The sequence below is a fragment of the Stegodyphus dumicola genome, chromosome 8 (genome assembly GCF_044657685.1).
Source record: "Stegodyphus dumicola isolate Sdum_Otavi_A_Nest chromosome 8, ASM4465768v1".
Classification (NCBI taxonomy): Eukaryota; Metazoa; Arthropoda; class Arachnida; order Araneae; family Eresidae; genus Stegodyphus; species Stegodyphus dumicola.
The window spans coordinates 18,234,559-18,254,150 of NC_140775.1; the positions used below are offsets into that span (position 1 = coordinate 18,234,559).

The 19,592-nt window shown below is 28.8% G+C and overlaps 1 protein-coding gene across 1 annotated transcript in view; it reads left to right on the forward strand.

Moving 5' to 3' along the window:
• Positions 1-19,592, forward strand: part of LOC118184330 (serine/threonine-protein kinase/endoribonuclease IRE1-like) — a 96,615-nt gene that overhangs the window by 48,483 nt on the left and 28,540 nt on the right. The window contains exons 10-18 of the mRNA XM_035353991.2: positions 2,368-2,449; positions 6,331-6,478; positions 10,494-10,837; positions 11,961-11,997; positions 12,152-12,242; positions 12,866-12,995; positions 13,271-13,430; positions 16,613-16,806; positions 19,075-19,216. Coding sequence (XP_035209882.2) covers positions 2,368-2,449; positions 6,331-6,478; positions 10,494-10,837; positions 11,961-11,997; positions 12,152-12,242; positions 12,866-12,995; positions 13,271-13,430; positions 16,613-16,806; positions 19,075-19,216 — 1,328 coding nt within the window. The remainder of the gene's footprint in view (positions 1-2,367; positions 2,450-6,330; positions 6,479-10,493; positions 10,838-11,960; positions 11,998-12,151; positions 12,243-12,865; positions 12,996-13,270; positions 13,431-16,612; positions 16,807-19,074; positions 19,217-19,592) is intronic.

A 19,592-nucleotide genomic window follows, 5' to 3' on the forward strand; every position in this document is an offset into this window, starting at 1 on the left:
TGTTATATTATATTTTTCCTAAGACTCTGATATTGAATGAAATTTATTTTCTGTGTTTTTATTATTTATTATATTGTTAATAAATTGGTTAAGTTCAAAATTTTTTATTGTCTTCAATGTCTGCACAACATATCTCAGGGAGCTTTTATTGCTACTACTGCTAAATGTTTAATTTTTTATAAACTTTAAACTTTGCTTTAGCATCAGATGTCACACGTGTATCACTCATATGTACGTCGACAATTACATATGAGTGGACTGTACGCCCGGGTACCTTGAGTTTGTGTTCATTATCCGTCCAATCAAGAGGGGCACGATTACAGTGGTGCCGGAGCATGTCAATTGGAATGTGTCTGACTGGGGCAATGTCATGTTTACTGATGAGTCAAGATTTGCTCTGGAGCCAGATGACAAGCGTATAAGGATATGTCGTGAACAACGAACACATAATCAGTCCCAAAACATCACTGAACATCACACGTTCCAAGGCGGAAGCATTATGGTATGGGCAGGGATTTCACCGCACTGACCTGCACATCTTTAAACGGGGTTCTTTGGCAGCTGTCCGGTATCAAGATGAAGTCTTATAACCCATTGTGAGATTGTACACTGCTGCAGTTATCCCTACTTTTGTTTTAATGGACGGCAATGCACGTCTCCATAGAGCTGACATCGTCGATGACTACTTGGAGAGTGAAAGGATTGCGCGTATGGCGTGTTCAGCATATTTGCCCGACCTTAATCCCATTGAGAATCTTTGGGATGCTCTCGGCCGTGCTGTATCTTCACGTTTCCCACCTCCAGCCACTCTTATTGAGCTGGAAACTGCTCTACAAGAAGAATGGCGATTGCTTAATTCTGCAGTGGTTGACCACCTAATTGAAAGCATGGTCACAAGGTGTAAACTTTGTATACAGATGAGGGGGGATCACACTATTAATGTCCTTTTATTTTCATTTTATGCTGTTTATTTTCACTTTATACATAATTCTGTTTAAGTCTCCAGTATGTCATTATCTGATAACTTAAAAAATTTAATATTGTTTTCATTTCTGTGTATAATTATTGATTTTCTTTTATGCATAAATATATGTATACTACTTTCCTGCCAAATTTTGTGTCAATCAAAGCAGTATTTGTTGTTTTTTTTACATTTTACATCTTCGTACTTAACTTTTGGAAGTGAGTGTATTTCTTTATTTTATAGTAGTACCTCGGTATAAATAATTAATCCATTCCGAATCCTTGGACACACACCAAATGAACTTTTCCAATAAGAAATAAGAAAAAATAATGTATATATCCTTTCAGATGAAGAAAGCCTATTGCTATTACTATAGAATTGTTTAATACTGAAATACAAATGAAGTGGGTGAAATATGTACCGTACATAAATGAAGCACTGCACATGATATTCTACATGAATGTTTTTCTACTATCCAGATAAAAAATAATTTTTTAGTATGCTTTCTCATGCTCAATTTTTTTTAGCATACTTGTTTTTTAATCTCTGATCTTTAGTAATTGATTTCATTCCCTTCATTACATTAACCTATTTAATAGCGTCTTTGTTCTTTACAATTATAGAATGCCATTGTACTTGGCATACGGTATGCAATAGTCAATGCATCTTCATACTTTTCAATAGTCTTTTTTCACCTTCATGATTATCCTAACAATTTTCTTTATTGCTTAACTCTTCTGATTAATTTTCTTAAAAATGTGTGTTAATGAATTTACAAAAAATTTATATGAGAAAGCACAAAACTACTGAAATTCATAGTTTTAATGTGGGATGTTTACTGAATAGTAGCAATAGGCATGCTGATACTCATGGCCAGCTGTTAGTATTGTCTTGAAAGAAGTAAACAAGGGCACAGAGTCGTAACTCATTGAACTCGAGTTGTATTTAAACAAATGTTTCTCGAAATGATTTTTTAGTAGCCATATAAAAACTGTTGTTGATAAGAGCAGTACAATTCAGTTTGGGAACCACCACTGCACAGGTAAGTGGCTAAAGTTATAACACAGCCACTTTGTGTCTAACATAATATTACTATAATTGAAAAACAGGTTATTAAGGTTTTACAATTTATTGGTTTCATAGTTGAAAGAACACTGGCCATGTTATGAGGATAGAAAAATGTCCAGTGAAACTCATGAAAGTTCTGTTTTTTTTAATTGCAAAATAAATGTTTCTCTTTAAAATTTTGAATTAATATCCCATGATGTTAAGAAGGATTAATTTTTAAATTATGATATGCCAGAAAAAATCACAGCTATTTTTTTAAAAATTCAATCTTTTATGTTAACTTCTTATCCTAATTTCTTTCTTTCTTTTTTTTTTTTTTTTTTTTCCTTTTGCAGACATACATTATACATTGGTGAACATATACATGGATTATATGCAATAACTTCCTTGGTTGATGATAAACAGCCTATAATTACTGTAAGTATCTTTTTTTCTACATCTGCTTAACATATCAACATTTCACACTGCTAGTATTAAGTTTTATGCTAGTATTAAGTCACACTGCTAGTATTAAGTATGATAAACAGCCTATAATTACTGTAAATATCTTTTTTTCTACATCTGCTTAACATATCAACATTTCACACTGGTAGTATTAAGTTTTAAAGCTGGAGTGAAATGCTAGGGTATGTATACTATTATTTTTCCCCATTTTAATTCCATTATAAATGTAATTTTTGATTACATTTTAATGCAATACTTATTTAGAATCCTAGCTCAGAATAAAAATCTTTCAAGTGATTCATGATTCTCCTCATCCAGTTACTTAGCGCTCTGTAAGAAATATTAAGAATATTTGTAAAGATACTTTATTTTTTAAACTCGTGAGAATGCATCCCTTGTTATTAAACAAATGCATGCATGTGAGGATATCTGATACCCCGATATTTTTTGTGTTATTTAAATAGATTTAAGTATACTTTTAACTTAGAAGAAAATGTTTACAGGAAACTTTCTACCATATACTTCTAAACTGGTGCATTTTGTTTTCTTAAATTTGTTACAGTCAACAATTTATGAAGGAAATTAAACTTACAAGATTATATATTTTCAGTCTCTTTCTTTTTAACAAATTTTGCTCATATATGTATAACTTTTTTATTCTTAAATGATTTTCTGTATTTTTGTTAATTGAAAGAGGTCATGTATCTTTCAAGATTCTTAGCATTTGTTGCATCATTCAAACTTGTAGGTGAGTATTTGCAAAATAATGGTTTCAGCTAAGAATTTTTTTAGCTGAAATTTCTATTTCTGTCATCTAGCTTACCATTATTATCGTATAGAAACTTATTTACAGTAAGAATATAACTGAGTGATCACTGTTGAGAAGATCATTAAATCACTTATATTATTGAATGATCATTGCCATCACTTGAATTATGATTATTGTGACATCACAAATCTCACCCTTAGATACATTAACTGCTTATTTAAGCTTTGAAACTTAAGTAAGTAAACGTTGTAGGTGTTTATCTAGCCTCCATAGCTCAGAAAGGTTCTAAACAGCGAAAAGGAATTTTACCATGCTATTATTCTTTAAAAAGTATGATTTCATCTTCACTAAATAATGTTAAATTTAAAAAACAAATTTTCATAATGATCACTAAGGTATAAATAGCATAATTGAATGAATGAACAGTAAAAACGTTTTACATGCATTTAGAACATAACACTTTGCTCAAAGCCCCAAGAAAATGAAGCATAATCAATGTAACAATGTAAATCAAGCATCAGGTATATAAGAAATGAGATATGTCTTTTGCGCAGCTAGAAATGAAGTGATTAGAAAAAATAGAGAAAGTTTAGTAAGAACAGTAATAAGTGTTAGATTTATTTATAAGTATTAAGATTAACTGCATATTAGAAATGTATGAAGGCAGCTAAAACAGCCCTTTTTGGGAGGGGGGAGGGATAAGCTTATCAGTTGTAAGAAAGTCATTCTCTGCATTATCTCTCTTGCAAGTGCACACTGATCAATTATGAAACTTAAGATGGTGTATATTATTCTCTAGAGAATATGATATAGCTGTATTTTCCCCCTCTTCCTTCTGCTCTGTTTATTATTTGAATTCAGGTCTGTTTTAAAATTGCGTAAAATATGCAATTCAAGTGAAGAAATTGATGTATGGAAACTTTATAATAGATTTGCCTAACTGGTTGCATTATTCTTTAACTCAGAGTAAATTTTGATATGTCTCTCAAAAAATAAAAACAAAAATATTCATTATTTCAAGTGATTCTGAAATTTTGTAAATCTTGAACTATATTTTTAAAATTTGTATCTACATTTTGTAAATTATATGAGAGCTATTTTATGAGTCAATTCTAATGAGTATGTGGAGTTTTATTTTTACTAACCCATTATTTCGTTATTTGGCCTTCACTATTTCTTCTACTTTCATTGACTCGTACCAGGATGTGAATTAGTAATACATATAAAAACATAATTCTTAAAATTAAGAAAGAGCTTCTGGCAGTGACTGCTGTTCCCTTCACTACTATTTTCACCTAGCTTCTCAAATGACTCCAACCAGCTTTAGCCTTTGCTAGCTGTAGTTGCTCATATGAGTCAAGACCTGAGCCAAAACTTACATTTACAATTTGTCTTGTGAATTTTCACATTTTAAAACTATTTAGATTTTATTTTAACTATATGTTCTCATAATCTTGTTTGTAGCAGAGCTCTTCTGTTATTATATAAGCTGAGTTAATTTATTAAACTGAAGAATTAATAAAAAGGTTTGTTTTAAACCTTCTCCAAGGTGGTTTTACTTTACTGGAATATCAGGATAGTGAAATTAAATTACTTGGCCTCTCTCTGTGGAACCACAATTTAACATTTAAGATAGTAGGTTTTGTACAAGCTTAGAATAAATGCAGGAATGTTGAAAAAAAAAATTTTAACATGTACCAAAAAAGGCATTTTATTAAGTTAGATATGTACTAATCACTCTTGAAGTCATGCTCATCCTTCTTGAAACTTCTAATAGTGTTTGCAGTCAGTATTATCAGTCATGCAGTAATAATATCATTTACTATACTTGTAAAAAGTTTTTTTTAGATATTACTTAAACAAATTTAGCCATATTTTCAGTTTGAAGAAATATAATAAAAATTCAAATCTAGCATTTAGCAAGAACATCAATATTGTTAAACATTTTTAAATGCACACAGTACGAACAGAAATTGGTAGAATAAAGTCTGGCAGTTTTTATTTTTGTAGTGTGCATGATGATTTGCGAACGGAACATCATAGTTTATTTAGATATGAAAATTTTTTCATTTATATACAGAGTGATTCTCAACAAGTTGCCGACACTTTAGGGGATGATAGAAGGCAGCAATACAAGCAATATTTGTCATAGAATGTATGTTTGGAACACAAATGGTGAGCCGCTTGGTGCCATTGTAAATGGTCGGTCCTCACAGTGGTCAATGGCATTTTCTTTCGTGGATTGCTGAGAGGATGGCTGGTTATACGAACCACAAAATTTCCAGGGCGATGGATTGGTTAAGGTGGTCCCATAGCTTGGCCACCAAGACACCGGATCTCTTGTGTTTGGATTATTTCCTCTGGGTTCATATGAAAAGCCTAGTTTACCAGTGCTTCATTGAAACCAATCTGGATTTAGTCATCAAGATCGCCATTTTTGCTAGCGATACTCCAGAAATGCCTGGTGTCTCTGCAAATGTGCATCGATCCCTATTTTGCAGGTGTGATGACTGCATTTTAGCTGGTGGAAGGTCTTTTGAGCAATATTTTTGAGAATGTACAATTGCATTCCTGTTAAAAAAATGTTTTCTGAAGTATCTCCACTCATTCTTGTGTTAATTCTTTAAATGTGACAGTGGAAACTATCCTTTTACTTCTAACCATTTGCATTCTGACCATACATTCTATGACGAATATTGCTTGTATAGCACCCTTCTATTACTTCTTGAAGTTTTGCCCACTTGTTCGGATTCACCCTGTATATATTTTCAAATGCTTCAGAACTTGATTAAAAACACCGTTCATCTTTAGTTTCTGAAGAATTTAGTAGATTTTGAAACTTTCATTTTCAGTACTACTGTTTGAAATGTAAACTTACCTTAAAGAATTATCAAGAATTCTTTAAGGATTATTCCTTAAAGAATTATCAAGAAGTATTGTTCTGATTTCTTTATTTATGCAATGCATTTTGTTATGATATGTTGTATATGCATGCCATCTATCCATTTCTTAGCAATTTGCTGTTGATGCAAGTAATAAATGTTTTTGTTAATCCTTTTTTTTTTTTTTAAAAATGTATTTATAGATTCGCAAACCAAAACCTCTGCTTTTAGAAGGACCAAATAGTACAGTTACAATATCATCAGAGAAAAATCCAAATGAAACATTTGAATACATAAACTATTCATATGGGTCAATGAATGATGATGCTGAGGACAAAGATATTTTTATTGGTATGGAATTCATTAAAAACTCTGTTATAGGAAGCACTTCATAATTTTTTTCCCCCTAAACTTCAAAGTTATTTTTAAATGTATCATTTTATAATTCTTAAAGATTAGTAGATGTAATTCTTCCATACTAACTTGGAGTGATTTATCATTTTTTTCCCTTTTTGTATTCTAATACAAATGAAAGTTATTATTTATTATGATATTTATTTACGTAATTTTAACAAGTTGTAAAAACAGGAAATAATACATACCCTGAAGTGTGTAATTTCAGCCCTTTACTGCAGTGATATTCGGGAAATTCTGCTATTATAACAGAATTCCATTAGCAGCTCTTGCTTTGCGTAGTTTGTTTCTGAAAATTTTGGACAATAGTTGAATAGATATTTTATTGATGTATTGTATTTTATATATATGTTCTTTCTGTATTCATATTAAAAAACTTGTTTTGGATTTGATTTTTGCTAGGTTTTTTTCTTTCTTATTATTTTTGTTATTGTTGTTTTATATCTATTTCATGCCTGTAGTACTTGTTTAGGAAATGGTATACTTTATTGCGTTTATTACAATTTGTTCAGTTTCAAAATCTTAACTACATTTGATTCTGAGAAGAAATATTTCATTCCAAATTTTTGTTACTCATTGCTACAGTATTAGTCATGGCAAACAAGAATTAAATTTTTCTTGCAAATAAATGTAAAAATATTATAAGGAAAAACAAGGGCCAAAGCATAATATGTGGACATGTTTGAAGATCATCTTTTTGTTAGTCATAATGCGAGATTATTTGTGCATTTAAATGCCCACTGATATGTATTTAATTACTTACTGTCTTAAAGTATGAGCATTAAATTATGTATATAATACAAGCACAGTTTAATTGTGTACTTTTAAGCTAAGAACACAGGAATCAAGTAATGGAAAATATAGTTAGTAAAAAATAATTGTTTAATGAGATATACATAAAAGTGAAAAACAAAGATGAAAAAAATATGTGCTGAAAAAAGATTGTAAATTAATAAAAATAAGAAATAATCATTCTGAAGTGTCATAGGAAGTTTATTTTTTCATTTTGATGTATATATATATATATATATTTTTTTTTTTTTAAATTCTCTGCTGTAACAAATTCCAAGAGAATCAAAGTATCTACAACTGAAAAAAGTTTGCATGTAATTGTAAATTTAAATTTTATAAATGAAATATTCTGAAATATTCTGCTAATTTTCTTAGAATGTTGCTTGTATATAACCTTGATCCTAATAAAAATATAAATGCCAAAATGTGAATAATAATCTAAAATAAGAATTTTATACACATATTTTACATTTTTTTTAAATGAATTTTTTTCAGTTGTTTTTTTAAAAATTCGTATAATTAATTTGACATGTTTTTTAAAATTTGTATAATTAGTTTGATCGATTCAACTTATAGTTACTTTTTAAATTTCCATAATTAACCTAATCTATTCAACATGATATATTATCGATTCTTAAGCAGATTTAAAGATCTGATAATATCAAATTAGTAAATACTTTCTCCAATTTTGAAATTCTTCTTATTTTATCTGATAGTGTAGTATTTTATTCTATGTGTTGAATGCTTATTGTATTTTATATGATTCAGTTATTAGTACATATTGTTAATTGTGCAGTACTTTCATTTTATTGTAATATGCTAATATTTAACTCCTTAAAATCAGGTGTTATTGTTTTTTCACTGTGGAAGATTCTTATCTTTCCAGAACCTGAGTTGTTGCTGTTTCATTTGTGGAGGTATTTAAGTTGGATACACAAATGATAAAGTGAAAAAAAATTCTCAGCTCTTTGTTAAATAGGTACCATAGATAACCATTTCTCAGATTGTTCTCAGACCTGGTATATAACACACACTGTAATTTCAAAATACATTTTTTAATTTTTAGGTATATTCATAATATAGCACATACTCTTTTCTTTACAAAGAAACCTGAAAGATACATGTCCGATGCTCTTATCTTTCTAAATCATTCATTTGAAGATTTTTCTGAGGCTTTCGAACAAACGTTACAAGCATTCTCTTGCCAAATGAAGAACACAGTACTAGTTTCAAATGCAAAGTCATTCAATTTGCGGACAAAAAAAATTGGAAATCATGCTGCAGCAAGAATGTTTGGTGTTGGTGAAAGCTCCATACATCAGTGGAAGAAAAATGAAATCACAATAATTAATATGTCAAAAAATAAATGTCCTTTGTGAAAGGAGTAATGAAATAGCCTATCTTAGAAGTGTTGTGAACTAGTTCTTAAAAAATCGCCAGAAGGGATTAATTGTAACAAGAAACAGTGTATGTTTATTTGCCTTAATGTCAGTAAACAAATTTCAAATGAATGGGAAAACTTTAAAGCAACTTTGATTTGGTGTAGTTGTTTTATGGCATGGAATAAGGTTCTCTGAGGGGGGGGGGACAGAAGTTTCACAAATGGGTCCAAAAGATTTGGGCAACAAATTGTTAAGTTTCCAGAAGTATATTATTGACCTGTGAAGGGAAAAAAAAAAAAAAAAAAATTACTGTCACATATTGGAAACATGGAACTGCAGTAATGTTTGATGTGATAGAAAATTTAAAAAAATCTATGAAAGGAACAAAAATGGTTCACATAAAATCACAAAAAATCCTATCTCACCATAGTGTTTTGCTGTTTAGGGGATAGCATAAAATTAAAACTAATGGTTATTTTTAAAAGTAAGATGATGCCAAAATGTAATTTCCCAAATGGTGTTTTCAGTCATGTTTATTAGAAAGGATGGATGGATGTGGATAAGAAATGTTTGGCAAAACCCTTCTGTTGCCTTAAATAATCCAGAAAGTCTTTTAGTTGGGACATGTTGAGATCCCATCTAACAGGAAATAGAAAGAAATTTGTCAAAGAGTGTAATACAAACATTGCAGTTATTCCAGGTGGATTAACACCATTAGTTCAACCTTTAAATGTGTGTATCAATAAACCATTCAAAGAAAATTTAAAACGACAGTGGAGTATGTGAATGTTAGAAGGTGAAAAAACATTTACAAAAGGAGGCCAAATGTGTCATGCCAGTGTAGAAATAGCATGTGAGTGGATAATAAAAGCATGAACTGAAATTAAACCTGACTTAATTCAAAAGTCGTTTAAAAGATGTAGTGTATCTAATAATCTAGATGGAAAAGATAATTATTTATTTATAGAACGGAGTAACAGTGATAGTGAAGGTCAAATAGAATTGGATGATGTGCCGGAATATGTAACGGAACATGAATATGACGATAATGCTATTTGATAATGAAAATTTTTAAGCTTGGAAATCTTTAAGAAAATAACATGTAGGTACATATATAAATCTAATTTTTGTATCCTCATCTTTACCTTATTTTTAGATCTATCATTTTTATATCTGACGTTTAACGTACACACGTAAATTTAGATCTTATTTTTTGTATTAAAAATGTGCCTTACACATTGGAAAGTATGGTAATTTTTTTCTTTGTGAAATACATGCAAATGTTTTTACTGCCCTTTTAATTTATGATGGAATAATATCGTAGCATATATGTATATTTTTTTTAATATTTTGTATTGCTGTTTTGAACAGCTTGTTTTAAATGTGTGATTTTATTTTGTACTTTGAATTTCTGGGGATTGATTCTTAAAGACATATCATAACTGTTTAGGTTTAAAACTTTTCTAGATTTTCAACTGTAAAGATCAAATTACAATTTTATTTTATTCATTTGTTACTGATAGAAGTAAGATTAAAAATAAAATGATTTTCAATTTATTAATGACCAAATTTATATTTTGTAACCTGAATTATTTTAAGTCATGAATGTTGTATAAAATTTTATTAATATCTCTATTATCTAAGCAAATATTGCACTGTTCATTTATGTTTTTGAAATGGTTTGCTGAAAATTTATGTTCAATGTTATCTTAGTTTTGCAAATATATATTATGTATTTTTTATATATGTAGTTTTCAAAGTAGTTCTTTACCTTTCAGGTCATTATGAAATCCCAGATTATGCCAATCGGGCATTTTCTCCTCTTTTACAAATTGGTTCAACTTATAACAATGTCCCTCACAAGCCAGTTATTCCAAAACCTAATCCAGGAGCTATCCATGACTGTTTGGCATATGACACAAATACTACCATGCTTTATTATTGCCGAGCAAAATATTCACTTTTACTTCCATTCATGAAACCAAAGGAAACATTGTCATCAGTGTCAGTGCAAACTGAAGATACACCCGAGATGAGTTTATTTCTGTCTTGGTTTCTTGCACTTCTACTGTTCTTACTTTTTGGAATTTTGGTTAGTTTGGTTATCTTCTTTTATTTACAGGTAAGAATTTTTTTCTGTGCTGTTTTTTATGTAAATATAGAAAACTGTATCATTTGAGTTATGTACATTAAAGAAGATAAAATCAGAGTTTATTTTGGCAGACTTGATCTAAAAAATATATTATTGTATTAAATATTTTTTGAACTAAGCTATTTTAATGGTGAAATATAGTGGGAATCATTTTATGTGTAACTCTTTTCATATTTTAATGTTTGAAAAATATCAAAGATTAAGATGTGCAAGTGAATTGAACACACAGATTTATTTAGAAAATACCATGAATAACTTATATTTAAATTTTTGTTTTCTAAATTCTGTAGAGTTCCTGTTTTCTGATATAACAGGAATTAATGATATTTAAGGTCAAAGTAAGTCTTAAACCATTCAAATAAAAAGAAGTGGGTGAAAAATATCACCAATTTGTATGATATGATAAAAATTTTAATCCGTTTTGCTTTGTTTTCCTCCATAGGGAATTCAATATTTTATGAACACATAAAAAAGTAGATAATAACATTTATTGTTGTACCAGATTATTTATTATGAAGTTATGTTTAAATAAGTTTTAAAGGTAAAAGTGTTTATTATTACAGTTACATATTATTATAATGATTGTTCTCACTCTAAAATTAAAAGTAAACTAATACTAATTAGAAAATAAAAATAACTTATAACACATTTTATATTTTTGAACTTTTAAAAAATACTTTAGACTTTTCTTGATTAACAAAAAGGGTTTCCACCTCTTCCTTGTAATAATATCAGCAATTGATATATCATGGCAAATTCAGGAGATGTAATATGTTCCTGTTGTTTTGTATTTAGAATCGCTGTTTTGATCACATGGGATCATTTAGATTATGTGAGAAATCTTGTATGGATTTTCTACATGTTTGGTGCAAAGCTTTTAAGAGTTGCAAGAAAAATCGTCTATTGTATTTACAATTTTTCTTGAATAATGAGACCTAGTTAATCAGGATTATACTTTGTATATATATTTTTTAGAATAGAAAATCATAAAATTCTTGTATAATAAATTTTGTATCAATTTCTGAATTCTGCTATTTTAATTTAGTAAGATTTGTGTTTAGAGTGCTGTAACATTACTTATTTATTATTTCAGGCACAGAATTCTCGTGTCAGCGTTATTTCTTATTCTAGTAAGTTTTATTTATGCATGTAAGAAATTGGGAATTGATTTCTTAAATTTATTCTAGCATAATTTTGCTAAATTTTCTTGATAAATTTTATTTCATAATTAAAAAAATGATGAGAAGTTGTGTAAAAGTTTTTTATATATATATATATTTTCAGCGTTATCTGACAATCACATACAAGTTGGCAAAATTTCTTTTAATCCTTGTGATATTCTTGGACATGGTTGTTATGGCACTTTTGTGTACAGGTAAAAAATTTAATGCATTCTGGCTATAGTTACAAAATGTGTTTAACTTGTAATATACTAAATTTCCTGTATGACAATAATTATTTTCCAAATGAAATTCTTCTTATAAACACCTCAGTAATGTTTGGTGTTTCAAAAGGAGTTCTTATTGATGAGTTAAATCACGCTTTTCTCCCTATCTTACTAGTATATTTTAAACATTGATCAGAACTTGCTACTAGAAATTCAGAATACAAAAGCATCAAAATTTAATTTTTATAATCCCACTAAGTTTCTTATTTTTCATTGAAGTGGGAAAGTGTAGTAAATTTCACCCACCACCTAATTATTTGATTTTAATTGTAGTGATGAAATTGAACTGTAGTTTTTGAAAAAAGATCCCAAAAATGCTGTACTCAGTCATTTTTTTGGATTTTGGATGAGGATATTTAGAGTTTTTCCCATGGCCTATGTCAACAGAACAGCTATCTTTTATCTCTTTTCCAGCATTAAAAGAAAATTAAAATTGCCACAGCATTGTAAATTATCTTATATTAAGAATAGTAGTATAAACTTTTTAAATTTAATTTTATGTCTTTGAGTGCTTGCATTTTATTAATTTTAAATACTTTTTTCTGTTTTAGGGGTACATTTGAAAATAGGAATGTAGCTGTTAAAAGAGTGCTACCAGAATGTTTTAATTTTGCTAATCGAGAAGTTGATATGTTAAGAGAATCTGATGAGCATCCTAATGTTATTCGATATTTTTGTATGGTACGTTATGTTTTCCAGTTTTATTTTATGTGCGTGATCATGCATAGTCAGTCAAATGAATTTATCTGTGTAAGCTTTTATTGAAAAATATTTTATTTATTTATTTATTTATTTATTTATTTATTTTTTTGAAAAAATTACTTGGTGTAAGTAGGCCAGTTATTTAACATTTGTTTTTTCCTGTCTTGATAGAAGATAGAAATTTCCATGTTCCATAGTTTATTTTTGTTATATACATGTATATTCTATATATAGTTCATTGTATATCTTACTAGGAGCAAGACAAACAATTTCATTACATAGCATTAGAACTATGTGCTGCAACATTATGCGATTATGTAGAGGATGAAAATTTCAAGCGCAACAATTTGGATCCGCTTTCTCTTCTTCAACAAGCAGCATCAGGGCTTGCTCATCTACATTCATTAGACATTGGTATTTAATTAAATTATATTTTTCTGTGCTATAATACCAGTATATTACATCTACATGTAATTTAGATTATTTGTTAGAATTGAGGTTTAAGGTTACTTCTTATATTTTTGTTTTTTGTTTCAAATTCTTTTTATTAAGATTTTAAATGAATGAAAAGTTCAGAGTTAAATTAAAATTGCTGCCAGAAAAGTTAAGTAATAATTTGATAAATTTACTTGACATCGCTTGTTCCTGAGAAAGAGTATTCTTCAGAGATATGCATGTCACTATTTATGATTGCATAAAAGTATGTGCATGAAACTGAAGGGAGACTTAGATAGAGAGGAAAGTTAAAACATGTCTTTGTAGCAAATCTAACTTGAAAGCATTAAAAAACTTACTGTAACTTATTTATGCAAAGCTTCCATATAGAAAGTGAGTTGGAAATCTACAAAAATTTAAAAATTTCATTGAAATTGAAGAAAAAATTATTAGATTGAAAAAGGGTTTGCTTTGTAAATATTGTCGATGTAAGATTCTTCTTTTCCCTGACAAAACTTATTGATTAAATAAATGGCATTCAGCTAAGTGCTATATAAAGGAGGAAGTTACGAGAAAACTTAGATAATTATTTATAAATTCTATTAGTATGACTAAATAATAAAATCATGTAAAATAAGTAAGTTTTTATGGCTTTATTAACTTTCTCTTAGAAACATTTGTTATTGAAGAATTTTTGTTGAGAGTAACCATAAGGAACTTTGACAAAAAAATTTTCTGAGAAAAATATGAAAAAGGGGAATGTAGGTTTTATCTCATTATTTGTTCTGTGTTACTGAACCTTATTAGATGACTTATTTATTTTATACAATTTATTACCTAGTAGATATCCATTTAAATGAAACACTGTTTTTAACATGCATAAATAATGTTTCAATGCAGTGTCATTCAAAATTCAAAAAATAGTATCTCATGTAGGTATTGAGACAAAGCATTCTATAGTAATTAGGTAATAGGGTATTCCTTTATTTATGTGACATATCCACAGTATCTTGAATCTTAATCTATATGAATGGAAATCTCAAAGCATTTTATAGTGATTAGGTAATAGGGTATTCCTTTATCTCTATGACATATCCTTCACAGTATCTTGAACCTTAATTTATATGAATGGAAATCTCATCAGCTTTTCCTAGTAGATACTACACACAGGGAGACATTTAGCATGTGGGCTTTGTCGGAATTTGCATAGAAGATTTTCCCATCGTTTAACAAGGAATAAAATTCAAAATTAAAATCTTAATGATTTAAAATAGTCCCCCCTAAAGAAAATCAAGTACAATTTAAATTACTCAAACCCCTCTCATCAAAAAGAAAAATATTAAAAATGGGCTATATGTTTTAATTCTGTAGCCCTCATTTTTAGTAGATGACCCCCTAAAAATTGTAAGTTTTCAAATGCCAGCCTAATTGTTTTTAGCGTGAATTAGTGAAGTTCATATTCTGATTATCTGGTGAGATATTCCAATGATTTTTTGAATGAACTCAGTACAGCGTGCTCAGGCATCTGTGCTTAATTATAGTTCTGAAAAAATTTTAAAAAAATGAGAGGAATAATTTGTTCATAAGTTACTATACATGTGTTGAGTCGGAATATGTCTGATAACTGTGGAATACTTAAGCTTGTTCAGTGCTGTTTTCCCATCAGCAGAACCACTTGACTGTTAGCATAACTATATATATTCAATTTAGGCCATTGCTTTATTCTTATATAGAACTTTCAAAAAGCTGGAATTGTATTGGTTTATGATTCCTTGAAACTGCACTTGATGCAGGTGCATTTTTATCACTTCTGTATCATATTTTAATGTTTAGCTTAAATGTGAACTTCTCATAGATCCTGTAAATGTAATATACAGCATATAAGTAGACTGTTATTACTTTTTATGTTAATATATAATATATATGTTACCATGAAAGACCGAAATTGGAGAATGTCGACTTTCACCAGAGGATGTCAACATTTACCAACTACATCGGTGAAAGATCGAATATTGCAATTCATACTTCTACATTCGGACCCTCACCGGTGCATGTCGACAGTCACGGATATACTCTGGTGTAGGTCGAAAAGAGAGGAGTATATGTACACGCTGTCATTGCAAAAGGAAGTGTTCCACAAATAAATGCAGTTGTAAAAGCAAGGGCATCTTGTGCAATTCAAAGTGTCATAAAAGTTTAAATTGTTGCAATAAATAAGATTTGAATAACATAATTTAAGTTTTTAATTATTTCCTTTCTCCCCTTTTTATTAGTTTTCTATTATTTTCCTTTCTCATTTTGAATGTACTGTGTGTTTTAGCTTCTTATTTTAAGTCTCAAGTGCGTTTTTTCGCTACTGAAGTACGGAGAAGAAAATATCATATTCTTATATGTTCAACATTCACCATTAGTCTATGGTGAATGTCGACATTTACCGATGTAAGTGAGAAATAAGAGTATTTGGAAAATATTTCGGATATACACCAAGCGACTATGTGAATGTTGACATTCATCGGTGAAAGTCGACATTCTCCAGATTTCGGTGTTTCACCGTAACATATATATTTCTTATTGAGTGTAGTATACCAATTAAATTTTTACATTTTTATGTATGTGTTATGTATTATTTATATGTAATGCTATGTGTAACATTATGCATAGTGCTGCTTAGTTTTATCTTGGGGTACATTTCGGAACATATTACTTTGGCTATGTGGATGATGCTATACATTTTGTTATATAGTACTGTCAGGAGAATAATTTTTGGGGTTTTCTACTAAATTTTCATCATTAAAAGTTAGTTTTATTTATTGTTAGTTGTATTATCATCATCATTACCTAGTTTTATTTATTATTAGTTGTATTATCATCACCACCACTACCACCGTCATCATCATAAGCATTATCATTATCAGGATAGTCAATGTTTTTGTCAGTTTTGAAGATAGCATATCGGTTATCGATCCAAAAATATTTTGAATACATATTTTCTGTGTATTATAAAATTATAGTTAATTAATGATTTTATGAATCCTCTAGTTTCATATCTATTGCATGTACCATGCATCTAGCTCATATTTCAAATTAAATGTATGCAAAAAACCTGTTATGTATTTTGATAAATCATTCTGTTTTATATTGTCTTTGATTGAATGCTTCAGTTCACAGAGATATCAAGCCGCATAATGTTCTTATTTCAATGCCTGGCCCTTCAGGAGAAGTAAAAGCTTTAATATCAGATTTTGGTATGTGTAAAAAGCTAGCTAATGGTCGGATATCATTTTCAAAACGATCTGGGACTACAGGAACTGAAGGGTGGATAGCTCCTGAAATGCTGCAGGGAGGAGAGAGAACTGTGAGTATGAATTTTATGACTGGCGAACTATGTAGTGTGTTATTGATGAATAATACTAATAGAATAGTGACAAGTGTATGTTACATATAAAAGTAAAGCATTCTTGTGAAACATTATGTAAGCTGAAATTTCTTTAGAAGCAGTTATTATTAATGTATACAGGAAATATCTTTAAGTCTTAGTAGACTTCCCATAAATCTTTATATTATCATACCAGATAGCTAAAATAATATTAAAAGGAAGAATGATGTGTTAAAAATTTCTCATATAAATAGGATTAACATGTGTTCATTTCACACTCATTTTCCAATACTGAAAGTAGGTAAGCACTCAGTAAACAATAAAGAAAATTTAAAGATGGTGGCAGTAATGGCAATGTATTGAAATGTGTTGTTCAAGATTCTTCAGTAAGAAATTACAGAAGATTGTTATGTAAAACAGTAATGCAGATTATTTGTCATATCTCATTACCATGCATATCATGTCTCAACAGCAGTCAGAGTAGTTGTAATTTTTAAAACTGCTTGAACCGGTATCAAAAGTCAGAGTTTGTCTTTTCTGACTGATGTAGCACTGGATGATGTGAAAGGCTTGAATGATTATATGATTCATTGCTTTAAACTGATGCACTTTTTTCTATCATGTGGTTAATCATCATAGTTCAAAATTTACTGCAAACTATATAAAATCTGTATACTGCCCCAGAATTAAAGTCACTGTCCTTTTTTTTTCCCTCATAATGTAAAATAAGTACTAAATGATATTTTGTAAAAGCAAAAATGGTTTAAATTTTGATATTATATTTTTATGATATAATTTATTATTCATTTAGATTTTAAAAGAGTTATTCTTCAAAACAAAATTATCTTAATAATTAATTTTTTTTTTCTAGCAGCAGCGGTGACAGGGCTTTCTTTTGTTATGAATCATGTTGATTATAATCTTACTTCTCATTTTAATTTATGCCGCTTGACATAAGCATACTAAACCTCTAGACATACTAACTTGTTACATACTAAACCTGTAGACTGAGCAAATATGTGACAAAAATTAAAAACCATGAAGCTAACTAACTGTTTGTAAAACATAAATAAAATGTCACTTATCTTCTTTTGTATATACCCAACTATTATAAGTGTAAAATATTTAATGCTACTTGATACAGTTTATAAAGTTGATTTTATTCTCAAACTTATTAATAAGTTTGTTAATTAATTCATGTTTAATAATAATTCATCTTACGGATCTATTTTATTTCTAAGAAGGTATTACAAAAGTGAAGTTCAGGCATAGATAATATTTTTAATTGAATTTATTCAGTTCCTGTTTGCTCATAGGTCCTTCATTTTTTTCATTAATTGTCCTTAAAAGTCCTTAAAATTACTTAATTTCCGTGTGCAGAAATGTGTACGAACCCTGCCAGTGCAACCTTGTATTTATATCTTTGTTCAAGAAGAATAAACATCCCTGAATCCTCTGAGAAAAATTGATGTTAGGGCTCCAAAAATACATATTCTAGAGACTTCCAGAATGCTAGCTAGTTGTCAAGAAATCACTCAATATTCCCAACTTGACTATTAAATTATTGTCAAAAATTATTGTCAGTGCTATGTCCCATATCTTTTGTTCTACTAGAGCTGTTCTTACTTGAATTAATCACATGCAAACAAAATAAGTGGTCACAAATTCAAAATTAAATAAAATAAACAATGTATAAACATAAATTTATTATACAAAATACATTAAATCAATAAGCAAAAACATACAGTGCAGAAGTACATAAGAAACAAATTACAAATAAACAAAGACAAATATTTATATAAATCACCATAATATTTGTATAATTTCTGTTATTTATTTGTTTTATTGCTAAAAAATAACTTTACATTATCTAAATAGGTTGAAACTCCTTATTTTTATAATGTTGATCTGCCTTATAAAATGTATGCAAATAGCAATCGCTTTGTGTTTCAGCAAAGTGGAATATAAATGACCAGTTTCTTGCTGATAACTGTTGTTTAGCCATCATGTTTTAAATCAGAACTTTTAAATAAATATATGGATATTAGAAATAATTCCTTTAGATTGATTATTTGAAAATTTATGCATGTGTGTATGTATTATAACTCCTAGTTTTCTTTGTTAAATTGATCTATTTTTGTTAATAGTGTCATTTATTTGATTTTCCTGGAACATAAGAATTCAACTTAATTAATATAAACAGAAGTTATAATATTTAGTATAAATAGGAACTGCTTCCCTTTTTAGACATGTGCTGTGGATACATTTTCCTTGGGACTGGTGTTTTATTATGTATTAACTGGAGGCAAACATCCATTTGGTGATCCAGTTCGAAGGCAGGGAAATATTCTTAATCAAGAGTACTGCTTAGATGATTTAGATGAAAAAAGTATGACGCTCTTTAATGCCTCATATTTAGTTCAGTTTGTAATGTTATATGTGTAATCTTTTTTTTTGGGGGGGGGTCATTTTTATTTCCATGATTGATGATTTTTAATTCTACTGATTATTTATGTTATTGTTGATTATTTTACATTTTATTTCATAGAGTTATTTCTTTTATGTTGTGTAGAAGTTTTTGTTTCCGATAAAAACTATGGAGCTTCTGTATTTGTAACTTGCTCAGTTTAATATTAGCACAAATATTCAGTATTATGTCATCTTGTGGATTATTAATAAGCTTTTGTGGAATAACTATCAAATTAATGTTAAAGTTTACATGCTTGAAATTGCATTGGCTTAATCAGTTCTATTTCAGCCTTTCC